Consider the following 25264-nt stretch of genomic DNA (forward strand, 5'->3'; position numbering starts at 1 on the left):
GATGCATGTCTGCCACGCCTGGCCTCCGCACATCCCCAGCTTTCAGGGATACCAGAGTCACCCTGGCGCCGCTGCTCTCCAGCTGGGCAAAAGGGGACAAGGGAGAGGAGCGAGAGCTCTCCGAGCCTCGGGTGTCTCTTGCAATGTCTGCTTTTAGCCTTTAAATCACCACTGTCCCCATTCAAAACCCCTGGACGACACATCACATGGGACTGTTTTCTCTCTGACACTAACTGTCATCATTTCAAAGGAGCAGCGCTTTCCTAGAATAAAGCAGCTCACGCTGTGAGGGGTAATTTAAGACTGTAGAAGGGTAGAGAAACCTAAAGCATTACATATAGGACTGAATGTGTGTGGTTTTGGCATATAAAGATGGGTCATGACAGCTGTAGTGGCAGAGTGGACAGTGGGCTATGATGGAATCTGTGATGATGAAACTGCAGTGATCTGATTTATTAGTAGAGTGGCCTGTTAAAGATGGTGGCCTACAGGAAGTATTCACATGCAGATTTCGCAGACTTGACATGGAAGGTATGAAGGCCTCACCCTCTAAAAAAAGTGGGCGGGGTGTCTAAAATAAAATCAGCTCGTCACTGTCTGCTCCTTGGACAGAGGTGATCACGTACTGCTGGAGCGGGACTCCAACACCAAAAGGGATTTGACTTGTGGTGAGGAAAGACGTCCTATGGGCCAGGGGTTTTAGTGGCCTTCCTGTGGGATTCTATCGTCTGAGTTCTATTTTACACCGACCTGGTAGGTGGCATCTTGGAGCAACTGTGCCTGTGTTGTTTGGGTGGTCTTTACCTCTGCATAATGTTGTTGTTCATGAGCTATTCAAAAGGGATTCATTGATGCGTGCATAAATGCCACTGTTTGCTACTCTTGTACATCATAGGCGTTTTGACTCTTAATAAATGTAGCATTCATTGATTTCAGTCAATAATATGCTGTTAGGAAGTAAAACAGTGGAATCAATATGGAGAAATAACAATGTGCTTTGCAAGACCTGAGTTCTCTTTCCCCATGGGTTCATTATGTGTCAGTATTTGATGGTGTTTTTTAATGCATGGAAATAATTAGTAGTTAGAAGGAGAACTGAGGAGGGAGGTTTTGTTCTTGTGCCCCACTGAAAGCATTATTATTGTCCTCACAAAGCAGACATTGTTATGGAGGTCCTTGCTCGGAAGTAATAGGCCAATCAGAAGTATTGTCCTTTTACATTTTGGATTCAGACAGTAAGCTAACCTAGAGTAATGTAAACTGCATTTTTCCCTGGGAAATACTGGATTTGCCTCTGTAGCCTCATTGACTAAGTAGACAGACTGTCAACCCTTGTTTTGTAATCACTGATAGCAGTAGCTCTGTCATAGACCACAGCTTAGTTCAATATAGCTTTTGAGCTCTGCATATCAAAAGCGAGGCACCGGTCTGTCTGATAACTGTTCCTCAGAAGGTAATTGCTGCCATAGACTACTGAAAGTGTTGAATGGCCAAAATAATTCAATTCACTTGATGAAATGGATGTATGAACATTATGGTATGACCTCGGACGCCACTATCGGTGCACTAAAGATGTGTTATATTAAGCCTAAGGCAGGACAGTATCCGGATTCTGGAACTGGGTCTTCCAATCTTAAAAAATCTTGTCCTCACTGTTTGTCTCCAGCTCTTACTAAGAAATACGACTCTGCAGGCCAGCAACGTTTAAAATAGTGTTGATTTATTTTTGCAGGTAGTTGGCGCCAACATTACTTCACTTTCCTGTTATGTGAGCTCTCAACTAAACATAAAATGTCACAAGATATCCCAAGATTGTTGACACATTTCTTGGCCTCAAAGTTTCACACATCCATAATAAACATAGCTGGTCTATGGTTGCAAAAGGCAATGGTAGATATTGAACTTTCTCCTACAGTATAAGAAACCATTTTCTTGTGGTGTCAAGTATGTTGAAGCTACCAGGATTTATGGTTTTGGAGTAGGAAACCTATCTTATTTTGGGACGTATCTATGCTTGTCCCCCATCCCTCTTTACAGGGTCATAGGTTTATTCTAGCGTGCCAATCATGCCTAAAAATAGGCTAAAATAGATGGTCAGAGACTGTTTTGCCCTAAGACAGTCTTGTCCACACAATCCTATGATGCTGTACTGATCAACAGCATCAACCACCAACAGGACTATCTATGCCTATCAGCATGTTTTAATTGTCGTCTTAAGTGGTCAAGTGTTTATAGACTCAAATAAGGTTAGCGCACAAATAGGTTACTAGTCACTGTTAATTTAAGAGTATACTTATTTATTTGCGGCTGAAAATCAGTAGGCCTATCCTTCAGATTAAAAAATAACTGATTTGACATGTTCCCGAAGTCAGAAAACTTCACAGCATTTAAAGCTATGAATAGTGTTTGATATAGGGATTCAATATGTGCTTTGCTCTCATAAATCATATTACGTAAGTGAAATATCATCTCCAGCCTGACTGTCTTTTTTGCTGACGGTGTTCTGCAGTTTTCATTCAGTTTGATAAAGTAGCATTTGCGGCTGTTCAGAGACCCTACTTTGTCTAATGCATGTTCAATCGGTTTTTAATTGGATTAATGCTGATTAGGGTTCACACTGCATACCAAATCAAAAACCTGAAATGATTGTGAATGAGGACTTTACTCTTAATGAGTGCCCCCTGCGGGATTCCAAAGCGATGCTTCACAGCTGGGTTTCCCAAACTCGGTCCTGGGGATCGTTTTGGTTTTTGCCCTAACACAACACAGCTGATTCAAATAATCAACTAATCATCAAGCTTTGAAATTTGAATCAGCTGTGTAGTGCATTGGCAAAAAACATAACCTGCTACCAGGTTTACGGTGCTTTGATAATGTATGTTCTACAAACCCAAAATAATATTTAGTGCTTCTGTAGTGCAACGTGAAACTGTACATCCACGCTTCCCTAAAACCAGAACACCAGAGCTGAGGTACAGCCATCCCATCACATCATGAGGTGTCCATGCTGGCTTAGTGCACATTAGCCTTGGTGCTATGTGTGGAGTGTTAACAGTCTGAGGTGTCAGAGTCATTACCATAACCATGTTTTACACACAGACTAACATAAATCTGTATTCTCCCTGTCTTTAATTTACCATCCACTGGAATGGCTGTAATTGATTTGAATGATTCTCCTGTGTTGGAGAGGGACTGTCTTATTCACTAGAGCACCTGCATTCTCATGGAAAATATAATTGTGAATTCCCTTTGTACTGGATGTGTGCTGTCACTGTATAAGAAACGGTTACAATACGGAATGACTCACCCTCTATCCATGACATGCTATTGATTACAGAACACATTAATAGTCTACTACAGGGTTTCTCAAACTCGGTCACCGGGACCGCAAGGTGGACGCGTGAAGAAGTCCAGAGCTGGCCCGATTGGCACTCTTATTCTGTGCACAAACTGGGCATGCAGCAACCAACCTCCGGGTATCTTCTTCCATGGCAGGCCACCAAAATCGTCTGCGTAGTAACGCCATCGTCCGAGCCACCCCCGGGTGACAAGCCATCTTGCTGGCGTGGGACCATTGGAGGACAGCAGAACGGACAGACTCAGGCACAAACAACCGACCGGGTGGACCGTTACCGGGAGCGGGCTGCATCCGAAGGGCTGCCAGAACCTCCTCCTCAATCTTCCACGTAACTGCTCCCATGACAAAGTTCTGGGGAAGAATCGTATCGGTCATGGCCCCCCTCTCCTCCGTCTTGGAGAACATCTGGGACAAGGCGTCCGCCTTGCCGTTCTTAGACCCAGGTCGGAATGTCAGGGAAAAATTAAAGCATCCAAAAAACAAAGCCCACCTGGCCTGACGAGAGTTGAGACGTCTAGCCGATTGCACGTAAGCAAGATTCTTGTGGTCAGTCCAGACAATAAACGGTTGCTCTGCTCCCTCCAACCAGTGGCGCCACTCCTCCAAGGCCAGTTTCACCGCAAGAAGCTCCCGGTTACCCACATCGTAGTTCCTCTCCGCAGACAAAAGACGACGAGAGTAGAAGGCGCAGGGATGGAGTTTACCGTCAGTGGAGCTTCGCTGGGACAGGATGGCGCCAACCCCCACATCAGACGCGTCCACCTCAACGACAAACTGACGAGCAGCGTCAGGTTGAGAGAGAATCGGGGCGTTTGTGAAACGACTCTTCAAATCCAAAAATGCTCGGTCTGCCTCAGGATTCCAACAGAAGGTCCTGGTGCTAGAAGTCAGAGCAGTTCATGGAGCGGCCACACGGCTGTAATCATGGATAAATCTCCGATAGAAATTCACAAACCCCAGAAACCTCTGGAGCTGCAATCTCGTACCGGGCTGAGCCCAATCCAGAACTGCCCTAACCTTCTCTTGGTCCATCTTAATCTCTCCCCTGGAGATAATGTACCCGAGGAAGGATGTAGTGTGGGTGTGAAAATCACACTTCTCAGCCTTCACAAACAGGCGGTTCTCCAACAATCGCTGCAGAACCTGCTTGACATGCTGGACGTGGCTGGAAAGCTCCTTAGAGAAGATCAGAATGTCATCAATGGTAAACAAACACAAACAGACCAATCATATCTCTCAGGACGTCATTAAGCATGCTCTGGAACACTGCTGGAGCATTGGTCAGTCCAAACGGCATCACCAGATACTGGAAATGACCCATCGGAGTATTGAACCCAGTCAACCACTCGTCCCCCTCTCTGATCCGGACCAGATGATACGCATTGCGTAGATCTAGCTTAGTGAACACCGTAGCACCCTGTAAGGAGTCGAAAGCTGAGCTCATCAATGGCAGTGGATACTTGTTCTTGACCGTAATATCATTCAACCCCCGATAATCAATACAAGGTCGAAGAGAGCCATCCTTCTTACTCACAAAAAAAGAATCCTGCCCCCAGGGGTGATGACGAGGGACGAATGAGACCAGCAGCTAGAGACTCCTTTATGTAGGTCTCCAAAGCTACCCGTTCAGGTCGAGAGATACTGTATAACCGTCCCTTGGGATAGGCAGCTCCAGGGAACAGGTTAATGGTACAATCATAAGGTCGGTGGGGAGGAAGTGACAAAGCCTTCTGCTTACTGAACACCTCACCCAATTCGTGATAAGTTTCAGGAACCAGGGACAAATCTGGGGGGGGGGGGGGGGGGTAGAATAACTGACCTGACTGTGAACAGAATGGGAACAGGCAGTCTTAAGGCAGTTAGCATGACATTCAGTGCTCCAACTAGTTTCCTTGCCAGTCACCCAATCGAACGTGGGATTGTGTTCTCTCAACCAGGGGTATCCAAGAACCAGGGGAACATGGGGAGAAGACAGAATGAAGAAGGAGATAACCTCTGAATGATTCCCTGACAACAGCATCTTAACCGGTTCAGTCCTCCTAGTGATATGTGCCAGCCTACTGCCGTCCAGAGTGGTTGCTTCAATGGCTTCCAGTAACTTCTCCTTGGAAAGCCCCAGCTGTTCCACCAAGTCGGCATCTATAAAGCTGCCATCGGCACCTGAGTCGATAAAAGCGTTAATTGCTAAACTCTGATTCTTGTTCATGAGTATAGCAGGAAAAAGAGGTCTAACAGGATTATTGAGAGGTTGAAACTGACTCGCTAAAAGACCTCCCAAACTTAGCGAGCCGAGCAGTTTAACGAGCGCTGTGGACAAGCGGAGATGTAATGTCCCGAGCTACCACAGTAGAGGCAGCTGTTGGTCTCACGTCTACATTGGCGCTCCTCCTTGGTTAATCCGTGCCGCCCCACTTGCATGGGTTCAGGATCTGGAATCAGGAACCCTCCACTAATCGCGTGAGGTGAAAAATGATCGACTCGTTCCGGTCCACTTCCTGACCCGAATGGTAACCGAGTAGCTGATTGATTGGACGTGCCCCATTGCTTCTCCCTCCTTCTCTCTCGGATTCTGTTATCCACCCGAATAGCTAATGCTACCAGACTGTCCAGGTCACTAGGCTCAGGATAAGAGATCAACTCATCCTTGAGTTGCTCCGACAACCCCTGGTAAAAAACCGCTTGTAGTGATACCTCATTCCACCCACTCTCCACAGCCAATGTCCTGAATTCTATAACAAATTCTGCCACACTGCGAGCTCCTTGGCGAAGAGAGAACAAACGCTTGGCTGCGTCCTTACCTCGGACAGGATGGTCAAAGAGCTTCCTCGTCTCTGCCGTGAACTCCTGGTACGACACCATGCAGGAGTCCTGTTGTTCCCATATGGCTGAAGCCCACTCCAGAGCTCTTCCACGCAGCAGTTCAATAACAAAGGCTATCCTAGCCTTGTCTGTGGCGTAAGAGTGGGGCTGCAGATCAAACGCTAGCCCACACTGCATAAGAAACGAACGGCATCTTCCCAAATCCCCTTCGTACTTATCTGGCGTCGGAACCTTGGGCTCACGGAAGAGAACATCTCCAGAAGCGACAAGTGAGAGGGGTGAAGTAGGTGGTGGATGATCCGCCGGCAAACTGAGCTGAGCCTGGATACTCGTCAGACTAACAGAAAGGTTCTGAACCGAAAGCGCGACCTCCTGTAGCGCCATGCTGTGTTGTCCCAACATCTTTCCCTGATGGGTAATGGCATGGCGAACGGAGTCCAGGTCCGCTGGGTTCATTTCTGGCCGGATCATTCTCTCACGATTCTCTAAAGCTGAACCCAGAAGCAGACCAGGACAAGGTGAGTAAAATGAAGCTGAGTATTTTTTTTACAGTCTTGATGTAAAAATAGAATAATCCAGGAGACGGAGCGGCAGCGGAGGTGAGTTGATGAGAGTGAATAGGTAGATCCAATGATGTCACTGAACCCACCGACGGCCAGGCAAGGGAGTTGAATTTTCCGGGAGGATGACTGTAGACAGAGTAAACAGGGGTGAGTAACCGGCAAAAAGTACAGAACAACAAAACTAACTCTGGAAACATGAGCCTGATATGCTGACACAACATACTGTTCATTGCCTACGATCTGGCAGGGAATGGATGTCAGGTCAGGGCTTAAGAAGAGAAGAGGTGATGATCAGGACCAGGTGTGCAGATGGCTGATGAGATGCAGGTGGGGGTAATCAAGATTCTCCCGCCTAGCTTCATCGCCTGGCAACCAGACAGGGTGTGTTCAGGAACCTCAGGAAACAGACTCAGGAAGCGAGATTCCTGACACATGGGGTGCGCATTTTGGTTTTTGCCCTAACACTACACATTTGATTCAAATAATCAACTAATCATCCAGCTTTAATAATTTGAATCAGCTGTGTAGTGTTAGGTCAAAAAACAAAACTTGAACCCTTTCGGGTCCCAAGGACCAAGTTAGGAAAACGCTGGTCCACTGTCAATGTTAGATTTAAAAGCGCATTTGACAGTCATTCATATGGATGTTTGTGTACCCTTATTTTATATTAATGCCTGTACTGTAAACTCCTTGTAAGGTCTTCAGCTGTATTTAAAACATAGTTGCCTTTTTGCTCTTATTGTCACGATCGTCGTAAGAACATTGACCAAAGCGCAGCATGAAATCAGTTCGACATTTTATTAGAAGTGAACCGCACAAAAAAAACAATAAAGAACAAACGAAACGTGACGTTCTGGAATGCTCACAGGCAACTACCCAAAAACAAGACAAGATCCCACAAAAACACAGTGGGGAAATGGCTGCCTAAATATGATCCCCAATCAGAGACAACGATAAATGGCTGCCTTTGATTGGGAACCATACCAGGCCAACATAGAAATAAAACAACCTAGATTACCCACCCTAGTCACACCCCGACCTAACCAACATAGAGAATAAAAGGCTCTCTATGGTCAGGGCGTGACAGTACCCCCCCCCCCCCCCCCCCCAAAGGTGCGGACTCCGGCCGCAAAACCTGACTCTATAGGGGAGGGTCCTGGTGGGCATCTAGCGTCGGTGGCGGCTCCGGTGCGGGGCGAAGTACCCACTCCGCTCGCGGATCCGCCAGCATCGGCGGTGGCTCTGGTGCGGAACTTTGCCCCCGCCCAGACCACGGGTCCGCCCATGGAGCTGGATTGAACGCCACACCCGGACTGGGCACCGGCGCAGAGGAAGGCTCCGGCCATGGAGCTGAGTTTGCCGCCGTGCCTGGACTGGGCTCCGGTGCAGAGGAAGGCTCCTGCCATGGAGCGGGACTGGACGCCGTGCCTGGACTGGGCACCAGCGCAGACGAGGGTGAACCGTTGCCAGAAGCTCTGGACTGTGAACCGTCGCCGGATGCTCTGGACTGTGAACCATCGCCGGAAGCTCTGGACTGGGAACGGTCGCCGGAAGCTCTGGACTAGGGACCGTCGCCGGAAGCTCTGGACTGGGGACCGTTGCCGGAAGCTCTAGACTGTTGATGCGCACTGGAGAAGGAGCAGGCACAGGACATGCCAGACTGGGGGGGTGCACTGGAGGCCTGATGCGTGGGACCGGCACAGGTTGCACCGGACTGGTGACACGCTCTTCAGGGCGAGTGCGAGGAGCTGGCACAGGACGTACTGGGCTGTGGAGGCGCACTGGAGACCTGGTGCATAGGGCCGGCACAAATCGTACCGGAATGATGACGCACTTCCCACGGCGAGTGTGGGAGCTGGCACAGGACGTACTGGGCTGTGGAGGCGCACTGGAGACCTGGTGCGTAGAGCCCGGCGCAAATTGTACCGGAACGATGACACACTTCGCACGGCGAGTGCGGGGAGCTGGCACAGGACGAACTGGGCTGTGGAGGCGCACTGGAGACCTGGTGCATGGAGCCGGCACACATGGTACCGGACAAATGATACGCTCCAAGGCGAGTACGGAGAGCTGGCACAGGACGTACAGGGCTGTGGAGGCGTACTGGAGACCTGGTGCTTGGAGCCGGCACAGTTTTTACCAGACTGCTAGCACGCTCCTCAGGACGAGTACAGAGAGCTGACTCAGGTGGCATCAAACAGATAACATGCTCCTTAGGGCGAATGTCGTGCATCATACACCAACACAACAACTCTCTCATTTCTCTCTCCTCCAATCTCTCCATCAACTCACTGACGGTCTCTGACTCGCTCCGTTCACTCTCCTCCAACTTCTCCCCCTTCTCCCAGATTGGGTCTGGTTCGCTCTTCGGCTCCGCCGACCACCCCGTTTGCCCCCCCCAATTTATGGGGGGGGGGGGGGGCTGTCCTTTGGGCATTCCTTGTGGCCGCGAACCCTGGCGTCGTCGCTGTCCTCCCTTCTCTCCTTGCGTCTGCCTCCTTGCGTCTGCCGCTCTCTATGGTCAGGGCGTGACACTTATGTATGTTTACAGTCAAAAGCATACATTTTATGTCCAACGTTTCGACAGACAAGCTGTCTTCATCAGGGTATAATGACAAACACTGCGGGGTGACTCATTTATATAGTGTCAAAAGACACACACAGGTGTCTGTAATCATGGCCGGGTGTGGCCTGATGTCATTGGTTAATTCTCATATATTAAAATAGCATACAAAAAACCTAAATGGATAGCGCACGATCATAGATACAGTTTGGCTACATAAGCCTACAAACATTTACAATAGCAAAATCACAATAATCACAAGAATAGCTTCAGCTCAAAGTCTACGTTGTGACCGAAGGGAGCAAGGGTCTTTAAATTAAAGATCCAGACAGCCTCTCGTTTTAACAATAAATTGTCGAAGTCACCCCCTCTCCTAAGGAGGGTGACATGTTCGATTCCAATATAACGTACGGACGAAATCAAGTGGTTTTCTTCCAAAAAGTGGACCGCAACTGGGTAAGTCGAGTTTTTGCACCTAATAGTGCTACGATGCTCCGAGTTACGTATTATTAATTCACGCTTTATAAGATAAATAACTGCCTTAGTGGAGCATGTGATAACACTTTTGACTGGGATCTGTTCCCTGTTTGGGGGTGTTTTGAAGGATCTACATTTATAAGTGCCATTGCATTGAGCACAGCCATTACACTTGTAGTTTCCATCCAGTAGGGATGCACGTTGTCCAGGGATATCTTGGGGTGGTAAATCAGAGATTACCAATTGATCTCTGAGGTTTCTGCCCCGTGAGAATACGACCAAGGGATGGTCCGAAAACACATTACCGATACTATCGTCGGATCTTGGAATGTGCCAATGTTTGTGAACAATTCCCTTAATTTGATCAGAGCACTTTGAATAGTGGGTAGTTAGAATGCAAGAATGCTTCTTCAAAAAGTTTTGGGCCATCTGAGCTCCTAGACTGTGCGGCTCTCCTTTATTTTTTAAAGTGCTCCACTCCGCTAGCCAGCACCTCGCCTAAATAGGTGTGCGTTTCTTTCGCCTCTAGATTATAGTCAAAAGCATGCCATGTGATTGCACTGTTCCAGTTATAAATGTACTCTGTAGCTGCAAAATAGATCTGCTTCTCTTAAATCTGTGTCCCCTATTTAAAATGGTGAGGGAGGTCTTGATATTGTAGCCTCGCAAGCCGCCTGATCTCGCAAGCTTACGTGAATGTTGGCTCCGTGCAGCGGCTTGCGAAACTATTGACATTGAGCTACTCTATGTAATACACCTTTTCTTTATAAGCATGTTTATAATTGCCCCCATGGAAACTCAATGCTGGTCAAAGAGAACACTAGCTGTGTATAGTAAATTATCTACTGGTGGTATAGGCTAGTCAAACCATAATATTGTGTATAGCAGTGTTTCACAAACTAGGGGTAGTGATCCCATGTGGGGTCACCTGATTTAAAAAGAAAATGGGGTCATGAGAGAAACTCCCCTCCCCCCAAAGATATTGCACTTGGTTCAAAGAACCGGGTTATGTCAGTAACCTCAAATATAAGCTAATGTGGTTGTAATAAACAGAACGGTTTCTGTTTCCTGCCTACAGTGGCTCTATATTCTGAACGGTTTAGGATGCAAAATGAAGATAAACGAAAGATAAGATTCTCAGGAAAACGTATGGGAGTGGACAAGACCAGGCTCTAAATCAGACTGGGGGAAAAATAACAGTATCAATGATGAGGTTTCTTTTCTACACAGAATATCATACAAAATGATTGCCTGATGATCTTCTGAACTTCCCAATACCTTTCTGATGCATTTCAGTCACTTCAAGCCATACTTCCTTTAGATTGAAAAACTGACAAAAGTACTGTCAGACTGATTGTAACAGACTGTCATAGTACACATTTTTTACATGGTGGGATGCAATTGTTTTTTGGGGATCAAAAGTTGCAGGCCCAAAAACGTTTGGGAACACCTGGTGTACGACATAGGCTGTGGGGTAAATGTTAAAATGAATGACTGCTGTTCCCTTAGGTGCTGGCAGCGCTGGTGTAACTACCAGGGTAGGACTTCTTGAGGAAGCTGTGAACCCAGAGGAACAGGATTCACTCTGAAGACTCAGATCCCATTGACAGGACCCACTGGCGCCGGGATCCACTGACACCAGGAGCCACTGACACCAGATCCCACTGATCGTACCCATGGCCATGTACCAGCAGGCAGCTGTCTCCAAGCAGCAGGACAACACCTTCTCCAGCGGGGTAGGCAGACACACACAATACACTATGGATATGGTCATACATTTATCAATGTATTCTTCAATTAGCAGTTTTAGCTCATATTAGATTTACTAACAAACCTCTTCAAACCTTAGAAGCTTCTAACAATGTCGGTGATAAGATTTTTTTAAAGTATCATTTATTTTCAGTGATTGTCCAAGTGTTTGAAATCTTTGTGTCCATTCTGATGAGCTAAATGCATTTTTTTTTAAATACATTTTGTGTGTGTGTGTGTGTGTGTGTGTTTCTCATCATGCCTGTTAACCCTGCCATGTCATGTGTGACTGTACGACCATTCCATTTTTTAATGAGGTTGCATAATACGGGATATTAACAGTAGATAATTATGACCATGTTTTACATTAGTCGCTGTCATGCAAAGAGTCATAGTGGGCTGATTGTTGTGATAGCCACTGATGGCTTTGTGGTGTTATATTAGTGGAAAGTGATGACAGCTGACTAGTAGGAGAGTTCAGTGGCCCTGCAGGCCCAAGGAAGCACGACTCCTCTCATGGGGCTCAGAGTGGAAATGGGAGCAGACAGGCAACACAATGGGGCATCTGTGCCCCCTGCAGGATCCCATTAGTCATATTCTAGACCTCAAAGCTGTCAACTGGACTCTGCAGGGTGGGCAAACAACTATCTGCCTGGACAACATGCTGTGTTGCACCACCCAAAAAGCAACCAACTAGAAAGATTGCTCTGCCATTGTGTAAACAAAATGCCACATGCTGTCAAGAGGCCTACATTGAAATGTGTGTGTGTGTGTGTGTGTGTGTGTGTGTGTGTGTGTGTGTGTGTGTGTGTGTGTGTGTGTGTGTGTGTGTGTGTGTGTGTGTGTGTGTGTGTGTGTGTGTGTGTGTGTGTGTGTGTGTGTGTGTGTGTGTGTGTGTGTGTGTTCCGCACCAGTTCCCACTGCAATCTAAGTAATGTCTGCTCCAGTATTTTCTATTAACTTGCAGAAGTCTGTAATGAAACCCAAGCTCAATAGCCTATTAGGCATCTGTCTGATCCCAGGCCATGTAGAAGTGCAGGCAGCTAATGATGTTCCACTGCTTCATTAGGTCATGGAGGAGTCTGAGGTCTGCTCTGTGCCTGGGGGGCTCGCCAGCGTCAGGGCACAATTCGAGAACCAGGAAACTGCAACATCGCACAATGTCTCCCAGTTCCACTTCCACCGCAGAGCTGTGCAGGTACTGTAATTAATGCAGGCTAATGTCAGACATGCGATGCATGGGGGAACGTGCAGATATAGTATGACCTACGCAGGTCTAATTCCAGCCTACCATCCAGCTATCCATCCATCCATCCACACCACTGTGTTCCTGCCCTCATAACTTCCCCTGCTGAGTGGAAGTCACTCACTCAGTGAGCAAGCACAAATCTTGGTGAATATTGAATGATTGAAGAGGCTGGGGAGATGCCCTCTACTATATTATCTTTCGCCTAGTCGTGCTCCAAGTTACAGATGTTAGATTTCATACAGATCCCTGTAGACTGTCTGTCAAAACCCTTGGATTTCCCACTCTAATTGCTGCTTCTTTGAATGGGACTGTTTCTATAGCTGGGAATCCTAAGCTGAAGTGGCACAAAGGGGCATAAAACAAATGAAGTCTTTTTTTGTCCCTTTATGCATGGTGACAGCTGCTGTGTGTGATTTCAGGTGAAACATCCATGGAATCGTCCTCCTCGTCTGTCGTCCTCCCTTTGTCTGTGATTAGTATAATTTGACTGCAGTAGGCCATCTAATTATCAGCTTCTATCCCAAATTGTTTTCAGTGATGCCCAGTCTCTCTGCTGCTGTTTGAGCATTCGTTAAACTCAGCAGCTTTTAGTGCTGGGCTGTCAATAAGTGGGAGCCATTCCCTGCTGTGTGTGTGTGTGTGTGTGTGTGTGTGTGTGTGTGTGTGTGTGTGTGTGTGTGTGTGTGTGTGTGTGTGTGTGTGTGTGTGTGTGTGTGTGTGTGTGTGTGTGTGTGTGTGAGAGAGTGTACCTGTATGCGACACCCAATGTCTTCCATCTCACAGGAAGTGCAATTGAACTCTGAGGTGACAATGAGGAGCAGTTCCAGAGAAGTCATCCCAGCCTCGCAGCAGGCTATTTTCCACCAGGATGAACAGGTACATTTTGACCTTCTGGATTTCTCTGTTTCATCACATGACAGTGAAGCTGTGCTGACTACCCAGATATGTTTGTCTTAGCTATATGTGTTAACAATTGTAAATCAGTGTTTTAAATCAGTTGTTTATTAGAGAAAAACTCTACAGTCCACAGTCAGTACACTGACAACAAGATAGACCTAGTAGAGAGTGGATTAACTCTAAACAGCTTGATTCGTTCTTCAGTTAATCGCCATTACATAACACATGTCCCCATACGTTTCAAAATAGGTGAGGATTTTTCTAATAGATGTGCTTTTCTGATTCAGGTCACACATGAAATAAACAACTTTACCTCCGTTTATGACAACAACCATAATGATGAAAGAGGTAGGACGTTACTACACTATATGCTCATTATCTTTTACACTATGCACCATCATTAAGATCAATAGCACTGTTCAAATGATTCTAAATTCAATCATGTGAAGTAGATGGACGAATCTTTAGGATTATGTTGTTCTGCCCTTTTTGAATCTTTAGAGGAGGAAGGTCCTAGACTTACAACCAAGGAATTAAGAGATCACTTTGAGAGAACCATTGAAGAAGCTGCCCCAAGCAAGCCAATGAAGGTAATTGGACATGGTTAATTAACATGCTTGGTCTTAAACACGTTTTATTTCAACGGACAAAAACTGGATCATTTTGGGTTAGGTTACTGTACACAAACCCTGCTGCTTTTTATCCCCATTGCTGAAAAAGTTATTAACTTTAGTTTAATGGTAATTAGTAGCAGTGTAGCTAATGTGTAATTACAGCTCGTTAATTAAATAACACTGAAGTTTTTTCCCCTTGTTTTCAAAATTATAAAAATGATTTTATCAAACCATGTTCGGGCACCAATCCCTCAGTTAATAACGATGAGATTGAATATTGACAATTTGTGCTAAACAAAGAGTTGGCATGCTAAACAAGCTATATATGTCATGTTTGCATTTAAATGTTGTTTCTTAAAACATGTTGGGGACCTCTAATGACCCCAATAATTATTTTCTTCCCAAAAAGATTGGCCGAGCTGACATCAATAGGTCTCATTGGGCTTCAAATATATCAGAAAAACAAGTCTCAACAAGTGAGATACAAAATGTATCAAGTGCGATACAGAATTTCTCATCAAGTGAGATACATAATGTCTCATCAAGTGATATATGGAAAAATTCTGCTACTGAAGTGATAGAGGACACATCTGCTATTGCAGTTGACTACGAGGACACCGAATATTTCCCTCCACCACCTCCAGAAGATTTAGAGTACTTCCCACCTCCACCCCCAGACTTACTGCAGGTCCCATCAGAAAGTCCAGATATGCCAGTAGAGTGCTACTTATCACCTGAGCCCCCGGAATCAGCTTACCCTTCTAAACGTCCACTCAGTAGACAGGAATACTCCAGGCAGAGAAACCAGTATGAGTTAAAGCGCCTTTACAAGCATATCCATCCTGAGGTGCGTAAAAACATAGAGATGTATAGTGATGTGGCTGAGTATGAAAACACCCAACAAGAGAGTCAGGAGGAGTTCACAGGGGAGACCAGGTATATATACGAGGATAATGGTAGCAGCCCCAACGAATGCATTAGCCCAGAAGAAGAATACCTGGAATGGGATGAGATCCTCAGAGGGGAGGTGCAGTCAATGCGCTGGATGTTTGAGAACAAACCTCTTGATGCCATCAAAGATGATGCCTCAAATGAGGATGACGACCAAAACATGGAACAGGAGATGATTGTTGGGAGTGATGTAAGAAGCAAAGCATGGATGTTTGAGACCAAGCCCATGGATGCATTGGGATCAGACAACATAGCTTCAACTAAATATAGACACAAGTTCAATACGTTGGACAAAGGAGATGTCCGTGCTGCAGCCTGGTTGTTTGAAAACCAACCCATGGAGACCCTGAACAAAATGCATGGCGATGAAGAGCTAACCAAAGAGATAGTGTTTACCCAGGAAGATGGCAGCTCTACTATACACATGCTTGAATCTCAGTACATGGAAACTTTAGGTCATACTGAGACCATTGATGACAGTCACCTCCTGAGTCTGAGATCAGTGCTTGAGGAAATAAAGGGAGCAGGGAAGACGATCACAAGCACATTTGATACTCAGTTTATGTGTGTCCTCATGGGACAGTCTGGCCAGATGTTGGAGATAACATCTATACGCAAAGTGGAGACTGAGAAGGGGGACACTAAAACATCGACCTGGCTTTTTGATACCCAAGCCCTGGACATGACTAATAAACTCGCTGCCCCAGTGAAACTTGTGTGTAGCCTGTCCATGGAAGACAACTATAAAGGAGATGTTCACCGGAGTAGATGGTTGTTTGAGACAAAGACCTTAGACTCCGTTAATGAAGATGAATGGGAGAGCTCAACGCTGCAAAAGGAAGAGATAATTGGAGCCGATGTTCGAAAGCATTGCTTAGCGTTTGAAAGTCAGCCAATGGATTCTCTGAAAGATGATGAAAATGCTAGACCCCCGACTATCGGTGGTAATGTTAGATCTGCAAGACACTTCTTTGAAACTAGTCCCGTGGCAGCTTTGAAGGACCTCAATGAGGTAGGGAGGCTCAAAACGTTAGTGGCAGCTGAAGAACAGAAGGGTGATATAAGACACCAAAAATGGATGTTTGAGAATGAACGACTAGAGAACATAAGAGACGAGAAGAAGGGGATTATTCGTACTGTGAACTTTGAAAATCTCACTGAAGATCAAGGTACAAGCTACAACGCAGATGTCCGTAACAATTGCATGGTATTTGAGACTCAGGCAATGGATACTTTGAAAGATGATTCAAATGCTAGAGCCTTGTCCAAGGCGGAAATTGTCAGAGGCAATGTCAGATCAGCAAGACATTACTTTGAAACCACTCCAGCTGACAATTTAAAAGACCTTGCTGAGGTTGGGAAACTACAAAAAATGGTGAGACTTGATGAAGAGAAGGGGGATGTGAGACACCAGAAATGGGTTTTCGAAAGTCAACCCCTGGAGCAGATTCAAGAGGAAAAGAAGGAAGTTATTCGAACCATTAACCTGGAGGAAATTGATAAAGTGGATGTCTCAAACTACAAGCAAATATTTGAAACCACAGACTTAACCAGATGGGATGAATCTCAAAAGATACTCGTGGAAGGTGTAACATGTGGCTCTGTGAAATCGAACAAACATCTGTTTGAGTCTACACCAATGTACGCCATGCAAGACAGCTCTGGCCATTACCATGAGGTGAAAACAGTGCATCGGGAAGAGGTTGTCAAGGGAGACGTAACAAGCTGCAAATGGATGTTTGAAACATGCCCCATTGACCAGTTTGATGAAAGTGTCACTAATTATCAAGTTATTAAGGGAATATCCAAAGAAGAAGTTGAGTCTGGTGACGTTAAAACTGCCAAGTGGCTGTTTGAAACACAGCCTCTTGATGCAATTAAATACTTCAGCAATATTGAAGACGAGGAAAGTACAACTAAGGAAAGTGTTGAGGTAGTAAAAGGTGATGTTAAAACCGGTAAATGGTTATTCGAGACTAAACTAATGAATGTCCCATATGAGAAGGAGGAGTTGAAGAGTGAAAATGAGAGTGAGGAGATACGCAAAGGAGATGTAAAAATATGCACATGGTTGTTTGAGACACAGGCACTTGACACTATCCGAGATGAAACAGAAACTGTTCTACAAACATGCACTGTGAATCAAGAAGATGTCCAGGGCAAAGATGTACGAATGGCTCGTTTTTTATTTGAGACGGAGAATCTTGAGAACATCACAGGGGAGGATGAGAGCTTTAAGAGGGTTACAGAGATTGACATTCAGTCAGGAGATGTCAATAGAATGAAGTATATCTTTGAGAATCAGTCCTCCGATATCATGACCTCAACATCTGAGGAGTTCATGCAAAGGCTCAAAACTACACAATCAACTACACAATCAGAGGACATCCAGAAAGGAAATGTGGTGAACTGCAAATGGCTCTTTGAGAACCAGTCCATAGATGCCATACGTGATATCCAAGAAGAGACTCTGGACACCCGCACTGTGACTGATGTACAAGGAGGAAATGTGGACAAAGGTCGTTTTATTTTTGAGACGTACTCCTTAGACAAAATCCAGGAGGTTTCCTCAGAAATAGATATTACAAAGTTGCAGAAAATAACTTGTGAGGAGGAAGAGAAAGGGGATGTGAGGAACTACACCATGATGTTTGAAACTCAGCCTCTTTATGCCATTCAAGACAAAGAGGGCCATTATCATGAGGTCACCACTGTCACAAGCGAGGAGATATTGAAGGGTGATGTGATCGGGTCCCGGTGGTTGTTTGAAACCAAGCCTCTTGATTCTATCAGGGATACAGATGAGGTCTATGTCATCAAATCTGTCACACAGGAGGATGTTCAGAAAGGAGATGTTACTTCAGCCAAGTGGAGATTTGAAACACAGCCACTTGATACGATTGCAGAGGATATAAAAATGTCAGTTAAAACTGTTGAAGATATTCAAGGAGGAGATGTTAGAATGAATAAACTGCGATTTGAATCTGATGAGCTGTCACAGAAGTCTGTGCGAACAGTTAATGTGAGTGAAATCCAGAAAGGTGATGTCAGGACAGCAAAATGGATGTTCGAAACTCAAACAATGGATAAAATACGTAGCCAGAGCGAAGAGAATTTAATAGAAACAGTCATGAAAGAGGAGGTGTTAAGGGGAGATGTTAGACAATCAGTGTGGCTCTTTGAACAGAATCCCCTTGACCATATAAAGGAGATAGATGAGGAAGATACAGTAGTTATTCAAGAGGAAATCCCCAAAGCCGATGTAAAGACAACAACATGGCTGTTTGAAACAACTCCGTTCCATGACTTTAATGAGAACAGTGTTGAGAAGTCGGAAATCCTGGGTAAAAGTATCAAAGGAACCCTTGAAGAACTTTATAGCCAGAAAATCGTTAATTCAAAAGGAGTACTCATTGAAGCAGATGAAATTGGGGACGTTAGAATGGCAAAATACCAGCTAATGAATAAGGATTCTCCAGAGATCCAAAGAGAGGAAATCATCAGCGGGGATCTGAGCAACATTATGATGAATCTTTTGAACCGTCGGGAAAGAATTGAGAAGGGGGTAGTGGTAGAGTCAGAAGAGAAGGGTAATATCAGTACAACAGTGCATCAACTGTTCAACCAAGAGAGGGGCATCAGTGTGGAAAAGGAGGAAATATTAAGAGGTGACATCCAGGAAGCTGTAAACAATCTTCTCAAAGAGGGAGGATCTGCTAAACGTGGTATACTCCTTCAAGAGGATGAGAAGGGAGATGTGCAAATGACTATATATTCTCTTCTAAATAAAGAAGAGGACATCAGTGTTGAAAAAGAGGATATAATCAAAGGCAATATAAGAAATGCACTCCAAAGACTATCCAACCCAGAAAACCAAGAGCAGATGAGGATAAAGGTGGATGAGAACGAAAAGGGAAACGTGAACTTTTACTCCACATGCATTGAATCTGGGGCGCTTGACTATCTCAAACAACTCCAGGTAGAGCCAGATGAGACTCCACCTGAAAAGGTAGAGAAAGAGGAGATTATTAGAGGAGATATTAAGGGGACAAAACTCATTCTTGACAGTAATCGAGCACAAATTGAACGTACAGTAGATGAAGAGGACATAGTGTGCGGAGATGTTCACAACTCAGTCAAGGTTTTCATGACTGAACCCACACTCTCACTGGATGGCCTACAGAAAGAGGAAATTGTGAGGGGCGATTTGAAAGCCACTATGAACTCGTTGTCTCAGTTTGTAAATCAGACAGTGTTTGTAGAGAAAGAGGAGGTGGTAAGAGGTAACATACACAAAGCCCGAAGGCACCTTGAGTTGGCTCAAAGACGGCCCAAGGAGGTGGAAAAGCCAGAGATTGTCCGCGGCAACATCAAAGGGGCATTGAGGTCCCTAGAGAAATCTGCAACCTCCAAAGTTGAAGTTGTCATCGAAGATTTAGTACCTGGAGACATCAAAGGTACCTTAAAATCCCTGGAGCAGGCAAAGCAAACAGTCAGGGCTATCGAGAAGGAAGAGATTGTAAAAGGCAACATTCATACAGCCAAGCAATGTTTACAAGAGGCTTCTAATGACAGGAGGACATGTCAACAGGAAATGGATGTTCAGGGAAATGTGAGAGGCACTATTGAGCTCTTATTGGAACCACCAGCTTCTCCAAGAATGACACGGAGACCCAGCTTCGAGGGTGATGTGAAAATGTCCATTAAGTCACTCTACGAGACACATGAGGTGCAGGAGGCAAGGGAGGAACAAACTCAACCAGAGAAAGAGGAGGTGATAAAGGGTGATGTTAAAGGCACAATCAAATCCTTGCTGGAATCAGCTCAGCGTGCACCTCCTAAAATCAGAGTGGGAGCTAGAAGGGTCAAAGTTCCTGTGAGCTCTCCATTGCGCTCACAGCAAGGAAGCCCTCTATTACATTCACAGCAAGGTAGCCATGAATGTTCTGTTGTAAACAAAACTGAGAGTGAGACACTTAAAAATAGGTCTCAAAGCATTGAAGCACAAAGAAACTTACGGAAAATAAAGACGGCTAATTCAGTCAAAACGGAGAGCTCAACACCAGAGAATCAATCCCTCTCAACTCAAACCACAATTAATACATCTGAATCACAGACTACTCAACAATCAACGGAAGTAATACAACACACAACCATCACTCAAAACCATGGTATTAAAACATTGGAGACTAAGTTCTGTAACCTCAATTCAAGTAGAAAGGGTTTGATCAGACTAGATAAAACCAAAGTGAAAACAAATGTTCTTACCCCAACACGGACATTGTCTGAGTCTGAAGTTTCTCTCCCTCCCCCACCTCCATGTGATGATCAATCATCCCTAACCCCAGCCTCCTCTATCAATAGGCTGGACTTGGACCTTCCTCCTCCCCCAACGCCTCCTCCCCCACCACCTGTTGAGACTGATAATTTCCCTCCCCCACCACCACAGGATTTCCTTCCACCCCCACCCTCACAGTATGAACTGGACTCTATGTCATCCCAGACACCTCATCAATCACTAGCTAAAGCCACAAAAGTTACTGTCAAAAAGGTGAAAGGTCCTGCATTGCACCAAGTGTCAAAACTTGGGCCAAACGGTCAGATTCAGAAAATTCAACAGGCAACCTCAGAGAAACATACAACCATAGCCAACAAATCTGTGGTGGAAATCAGCAAAACTCAAATTGAATCAACATCATTTTCATCAAAAACAGTTTCATCTGACATCCCAAAACCACCAGAATCACCACAACAATTAAAGAAAGTTTATGTTGCCCCTATAAGATTAACACATCCACCCTCTCCCTTCCTGAAATCCACTCAATTCAAAACTCCATTAATAAAGGCAGAGGAAAAGTACAGAAAACAGAAAGTGGGTAGTACATCACCTGCTACACTGAGTCCCATTTTCATGCATGAGCCAGTAACTGCTGCCCTTGAAATGCTCTCCTCTGAGGAGACCAGAATGGAGCAATCAAACAAGAGCATGATGTTTGGTTTCACTCAAGAGAATGCTGAAAAGACTGTGTCCAATGTCAAGTCAGACACACTGTCATCTGATTTTTCCAAGCAAGCCCAAATCTCAGATACTCCTTCAAGCACGAATTTGATCTCTGCTGGGAATGAGCAAAATCTCCCTGAATCTGCTGTTATTTCTGCAACTAAACACCATATTGTCTCTAATGAAACATCCAAAGTCTCCTCCATTCAGCACCAGACATCTATTTCCTCCACAAAGCAACAGCCAGTTACTGCAGATAAACAACAGGTATTGTCAGCATACACAGAGCAGTCACACTTTGCTGTAAGTAGCTCTCAAGTCCAGATCTCGACCAGTGATGCAAAAAAGTTTGAAAATACAAAAGCAGATGTAAAAAATCTAAAAATGAACTCTCAAGTCCAGATCTCGACCAGTGATGCTAAAAAGGGTGAAGATATGAAAAAAGATGTCAGGAAAGATGTCAAAAACCTTAAAACCAAGTCTCAAGTCCAGATCTCGACCAGTGACGATAAAAAGGTTGAAAATACAAAAAAAGATGTCAGGAAAGATGTCAAAAACCTCAAAACCACCTCTCAAGTCCAGATCTCGACCAGTGATGCTAAAAAGGTTGAAGATACAAAAAAAGATGTCATGAAAGATGTAAAAAACCTCAAAACCAACTCTCAAGTCCAGATCTCGACCAGTGACTATAAAAAGGTTGAAAATATGAAAAGAAATGTCAAAAACCTCAAAACCCACTCTCAAGTCCAGATCTCGACCAGTGACGATAAAAAGGTTGAAGATACAAAAAAAGATGTCATGAAAGATGTAAAAAACCTCAAAACCACCTCTCAAGTCCAGATCTCGACCAGTGATGCTAAAAAGGTTGAAGATACAAAAAAAGATGTCATGAAAGATGTAAAAAACCTCAAAACCACCTCTCAAGTCCAGATCTTGACCAGTGATGCTAAGGTTGAAAATACACAAAACTATGTAATGAAAGATGTAAAAAACCTCAAAACCACCTCTCAAGTCCAGATCTCGACCAGTGATGCTAAAAAGGTTGAAGATAAAAAAACAGATGCCAAGAAAGATGTCAGAAATCTAAAAACTAAAGATTCCCATAAATCTGAGGATAAGAAGAACAAGGATAATTCTGCATCCCAAGGACCCGAAAAGGTTTCTGACCAGCCTACCAAAACAGAAAAGGTAACCCAAGAAACAATTGTCAAAGCAGCCAAATCACCCTTGGAAGACAAAAATAAATATGATCATTATGTATCACAAGCACCTGAGAAGGTTCCTAGTCAGTCAATTAAAGTAGAAAAGGTAACCTCAGAAACTAATGTCAAAACAGGCAAAAAGAAGACCAAAGGGCAAGAAAAGCAAGTAGAAGTAAAAGACATGAAACAGCCAGATGAAACTAAGAAGGAAATCATTTCACAGGTGAAGGATGTAAAGGTGGAAGTGAAGGATGTCACTAAGGTAAAGGTTTCTAGTGAGCAAACGCATCATGAGACTGAGGACAAAGTCAAGGTCAAGGAGGACAGTCAGAAAGCTCTTGCTGTTAATGACAACCAACCAGCAACTCCAACTCCCGCAAGAAAGAAGAAGAAGAAGAAGAAGAGGTCAAAAGCCAAAGATGCGGCTGCCTCTGCAGAATCAACTAAATCTGTTTCTGAAAGTTCCACTCAAAGTCTGGAGATCACTGTAGTGCAGACGCACAAAGCCCATCAAGAGGAACACATTCAGGTACATAAGGAAGTGATTATCACTGAAAGCAAAGTTCATCAAAGTATCCAGGAACAAGGAACAGTGAAAGTCGAAAAACAAATCAAGGCATCGCAAAAGAAGAAAGAGGTGACTGCAAACCAGCAGATTCAAGAGAAACCAAAGGAGGAATACAGAAATGTTCAAGTGAAAGTGGAAAGTGGAAAAATGACAAGCCACTCAGCACAAAAGGAACCTGCGAATCCCTCAACAGGGAGCACTGAGGATTCTCAAAGACGAGAACATGTCCAGAAGTTAATCTTACATATAACAGAGTTAGAGGGAGCTACAGGACAAGTGGATTCTAAATCTGTGAAGACATTGCTCAATACTATTCCAGAGTGGCTCATTGGTCCTGAGGAAACAATTTATTTGGAGGGAACTGCAGTTGAACATAATATACAAAAGCTTACAGAAATTGTTTCAAATGTGAAAAAACTAGCAAAAGCAAAGCTGATGTGTTTAGAGGGAACCCACACTACTCTGGAGAAGCATGAGAGTAAACCTACTTCTGAAAAGATCATTGTTGGTGGTGCAACTCAAAAAATACGTAAGATAAGTGTTGGCTCTTCGAAAGTTGAATGTCAGAAGAAAGTTGTGGAAAGTAAAAAGACATCACATGAAAGCAAAAAGCAAGAGTTGACTGTAAAATCTATTGATCGTAGCGCACCCTCACCCTTACTACGGATGCGCTCACCCTCACCCACCTTTATTACCATTGAATCTACCCAGAGAACGGACTCACCTCGGAGAATAACCCCATCACCTATCCCAACGCTCAGACCAGCCACTCCCCCAACTCCTCCCCCTCGCAAATTTGAACCTCCTACATCACACATCAATAGGGCCACACCCTCTCCTACCTTTCCTAGAGCAGAGAACTTGGCGTGGATAAAAGATACTACAGCCCAGCTTTCTCCAGTTCCTCTTCCTATGCAAGTCACAGAAAATAAATCTGACATTGTGGAACCCCCCGCATCATTCTATCGGCAGATCAAAATTGAGGAACAAACTGAGGAAACTTCTGAAATGTTAGCCAAGACAATTGTCACTGCCAAAAAACACAAAAAAGAATTATATGAAGAGGCTCAAAAGGCTGCTGTGAAGGTCACAGGTGGAAGGTCATTCCCTCAAATGGATAAAGAAGACATGGACACTTCAGAAATCTCAGACTCATCCATGGTGACTACATCAGTGAGAGACAAGAGAGAGTTTTTTGAAGAAGTACAAAAAGCTGCAGAAAATAAGACTTATGTACGAAAGGATCCCATTGACATACCCGAGCGCTTGGGCCCAGACATGGAGGAGCCCAAAACAACAAACCAAGACAGTAAGGATGAAACACAAAGCACATCTGAGAAAATCACAGAGAACAGCACTGAAGTAGTGGGATCTACAGAGTCAACCAATAAAGAATTGATGGAAGCTTCAGAAATGTCAGAGTCGTCAATAGTGACTACATCCGTGAGAGACAAGAGAGAGTTTTTTGAAGAGGCACAAAAAGCTGAAACAAATAAGACCTATGTACGAAAAGACCCTATTGATATCCTAGAGCACTTAGGTCCAACCATTATGGAGCCTGAAACAGAAAACCAAGAGAGGAAGGAAGATATACAAAACACAACTGAGAAAATCACAGAGAAAATCTCTGAAGAAGTGGGATTTATGTGGGATGACCAGTGGGAGTCAGCTGCCATAGAGGCTATGGAAACTTCTGAATTGTCAGACTCATCAGCAGTGACATCGGTGAGAGACAAGAGAGAGTTTTTTGAAGAGACTCATAAAGCTAAAGTTAATAAGACTTATGTGCGAAAGGATCCCATTGACATACCAGAGCGCTTGTGCCCAGACATGGAGGAGCCCAAAACAACAAACCAAGACAGTAAGGATGAAACACAAAGCACATCTGAGAAAATCACAGAGAACAGCACTGAAGTAGTGGGATCTACAGAGTCAACCGATAAAGAATTGATGGAAGCTTCAGAGTCATCAATAGTGACTACATCAGTGAGAGACAAGAGAGAGTTTTTTGAAGAGGCACAAAAAGCTGAAATAAATAAGACTGATGTACGAAAAGACCTTATTGATATCCTAGTGCACTTAGGTCCAACCATTATGGAGCCTGAAACAGAAAACCAAGAGAGGAAGGAAGACGTACAAAACACAACTGAGAAAATCACAGAGAAAATCTCTGAAGAAGTGGGATTTATGTGGGATGACCGGTGGGAGTCCACTGCCATAGAGGCTATGGAAACTTCTGAATTATCAGACTC

At 44.6% G+C, this 25264-nt stretch overlaps 1 protein-coding gene across 1 annotated transcript in view; it reads left to right on the plus strand.

Moving 5' to 3' along the window:
* Positions 1 to 601: 601 nt before the first annotated feature.
* The window catches only part of LOC106581709 (uncharacterized), a 123926-nt gene continuing 99263 nt past the window's right edge, over positions 602 to 25264 (plus strand). Inside the window, exons 1-6 of the mRNA XM_082967291.1 lie at positions 602 to 753; positions 11291 to 11517; positions 12600 to 12728; positions 13563 to 13655; positions 13964 to 14024; positions 14178 to 14266. Coding sequence (XP_082823417.1) covers positions 11458 to 11517; positions 12600 to 12728; positions 13563 to 13655; positions 13964 to 14024; positions 14178 to 14266 — 432 coding nt within the window. The 5' untranslated portion in view covers positions 602 to 753; positions 11291 to 11457. The remainder of the gene's footprint in view (positions 754 to 11290; positions 11518 to 12599; positions 12729 to 13562; positions 13656 to 13963; positions 14025 to 14177; positions 14267 to 25264) is intronic.

Source organism: Salmo salar, chromosome 21 (assembly GCF_965601325.2).
Source record: "Salmo salar chromosome 21, fSalSal1, whole genome shotgun sequence".
Taxonomy (NCBI): domain Eukaryota; kingdom Metazoa; phylum Chordata; class Actinopteri; order Salmoniformes; family Salmonidae; genus Salmo; species Salmo salar.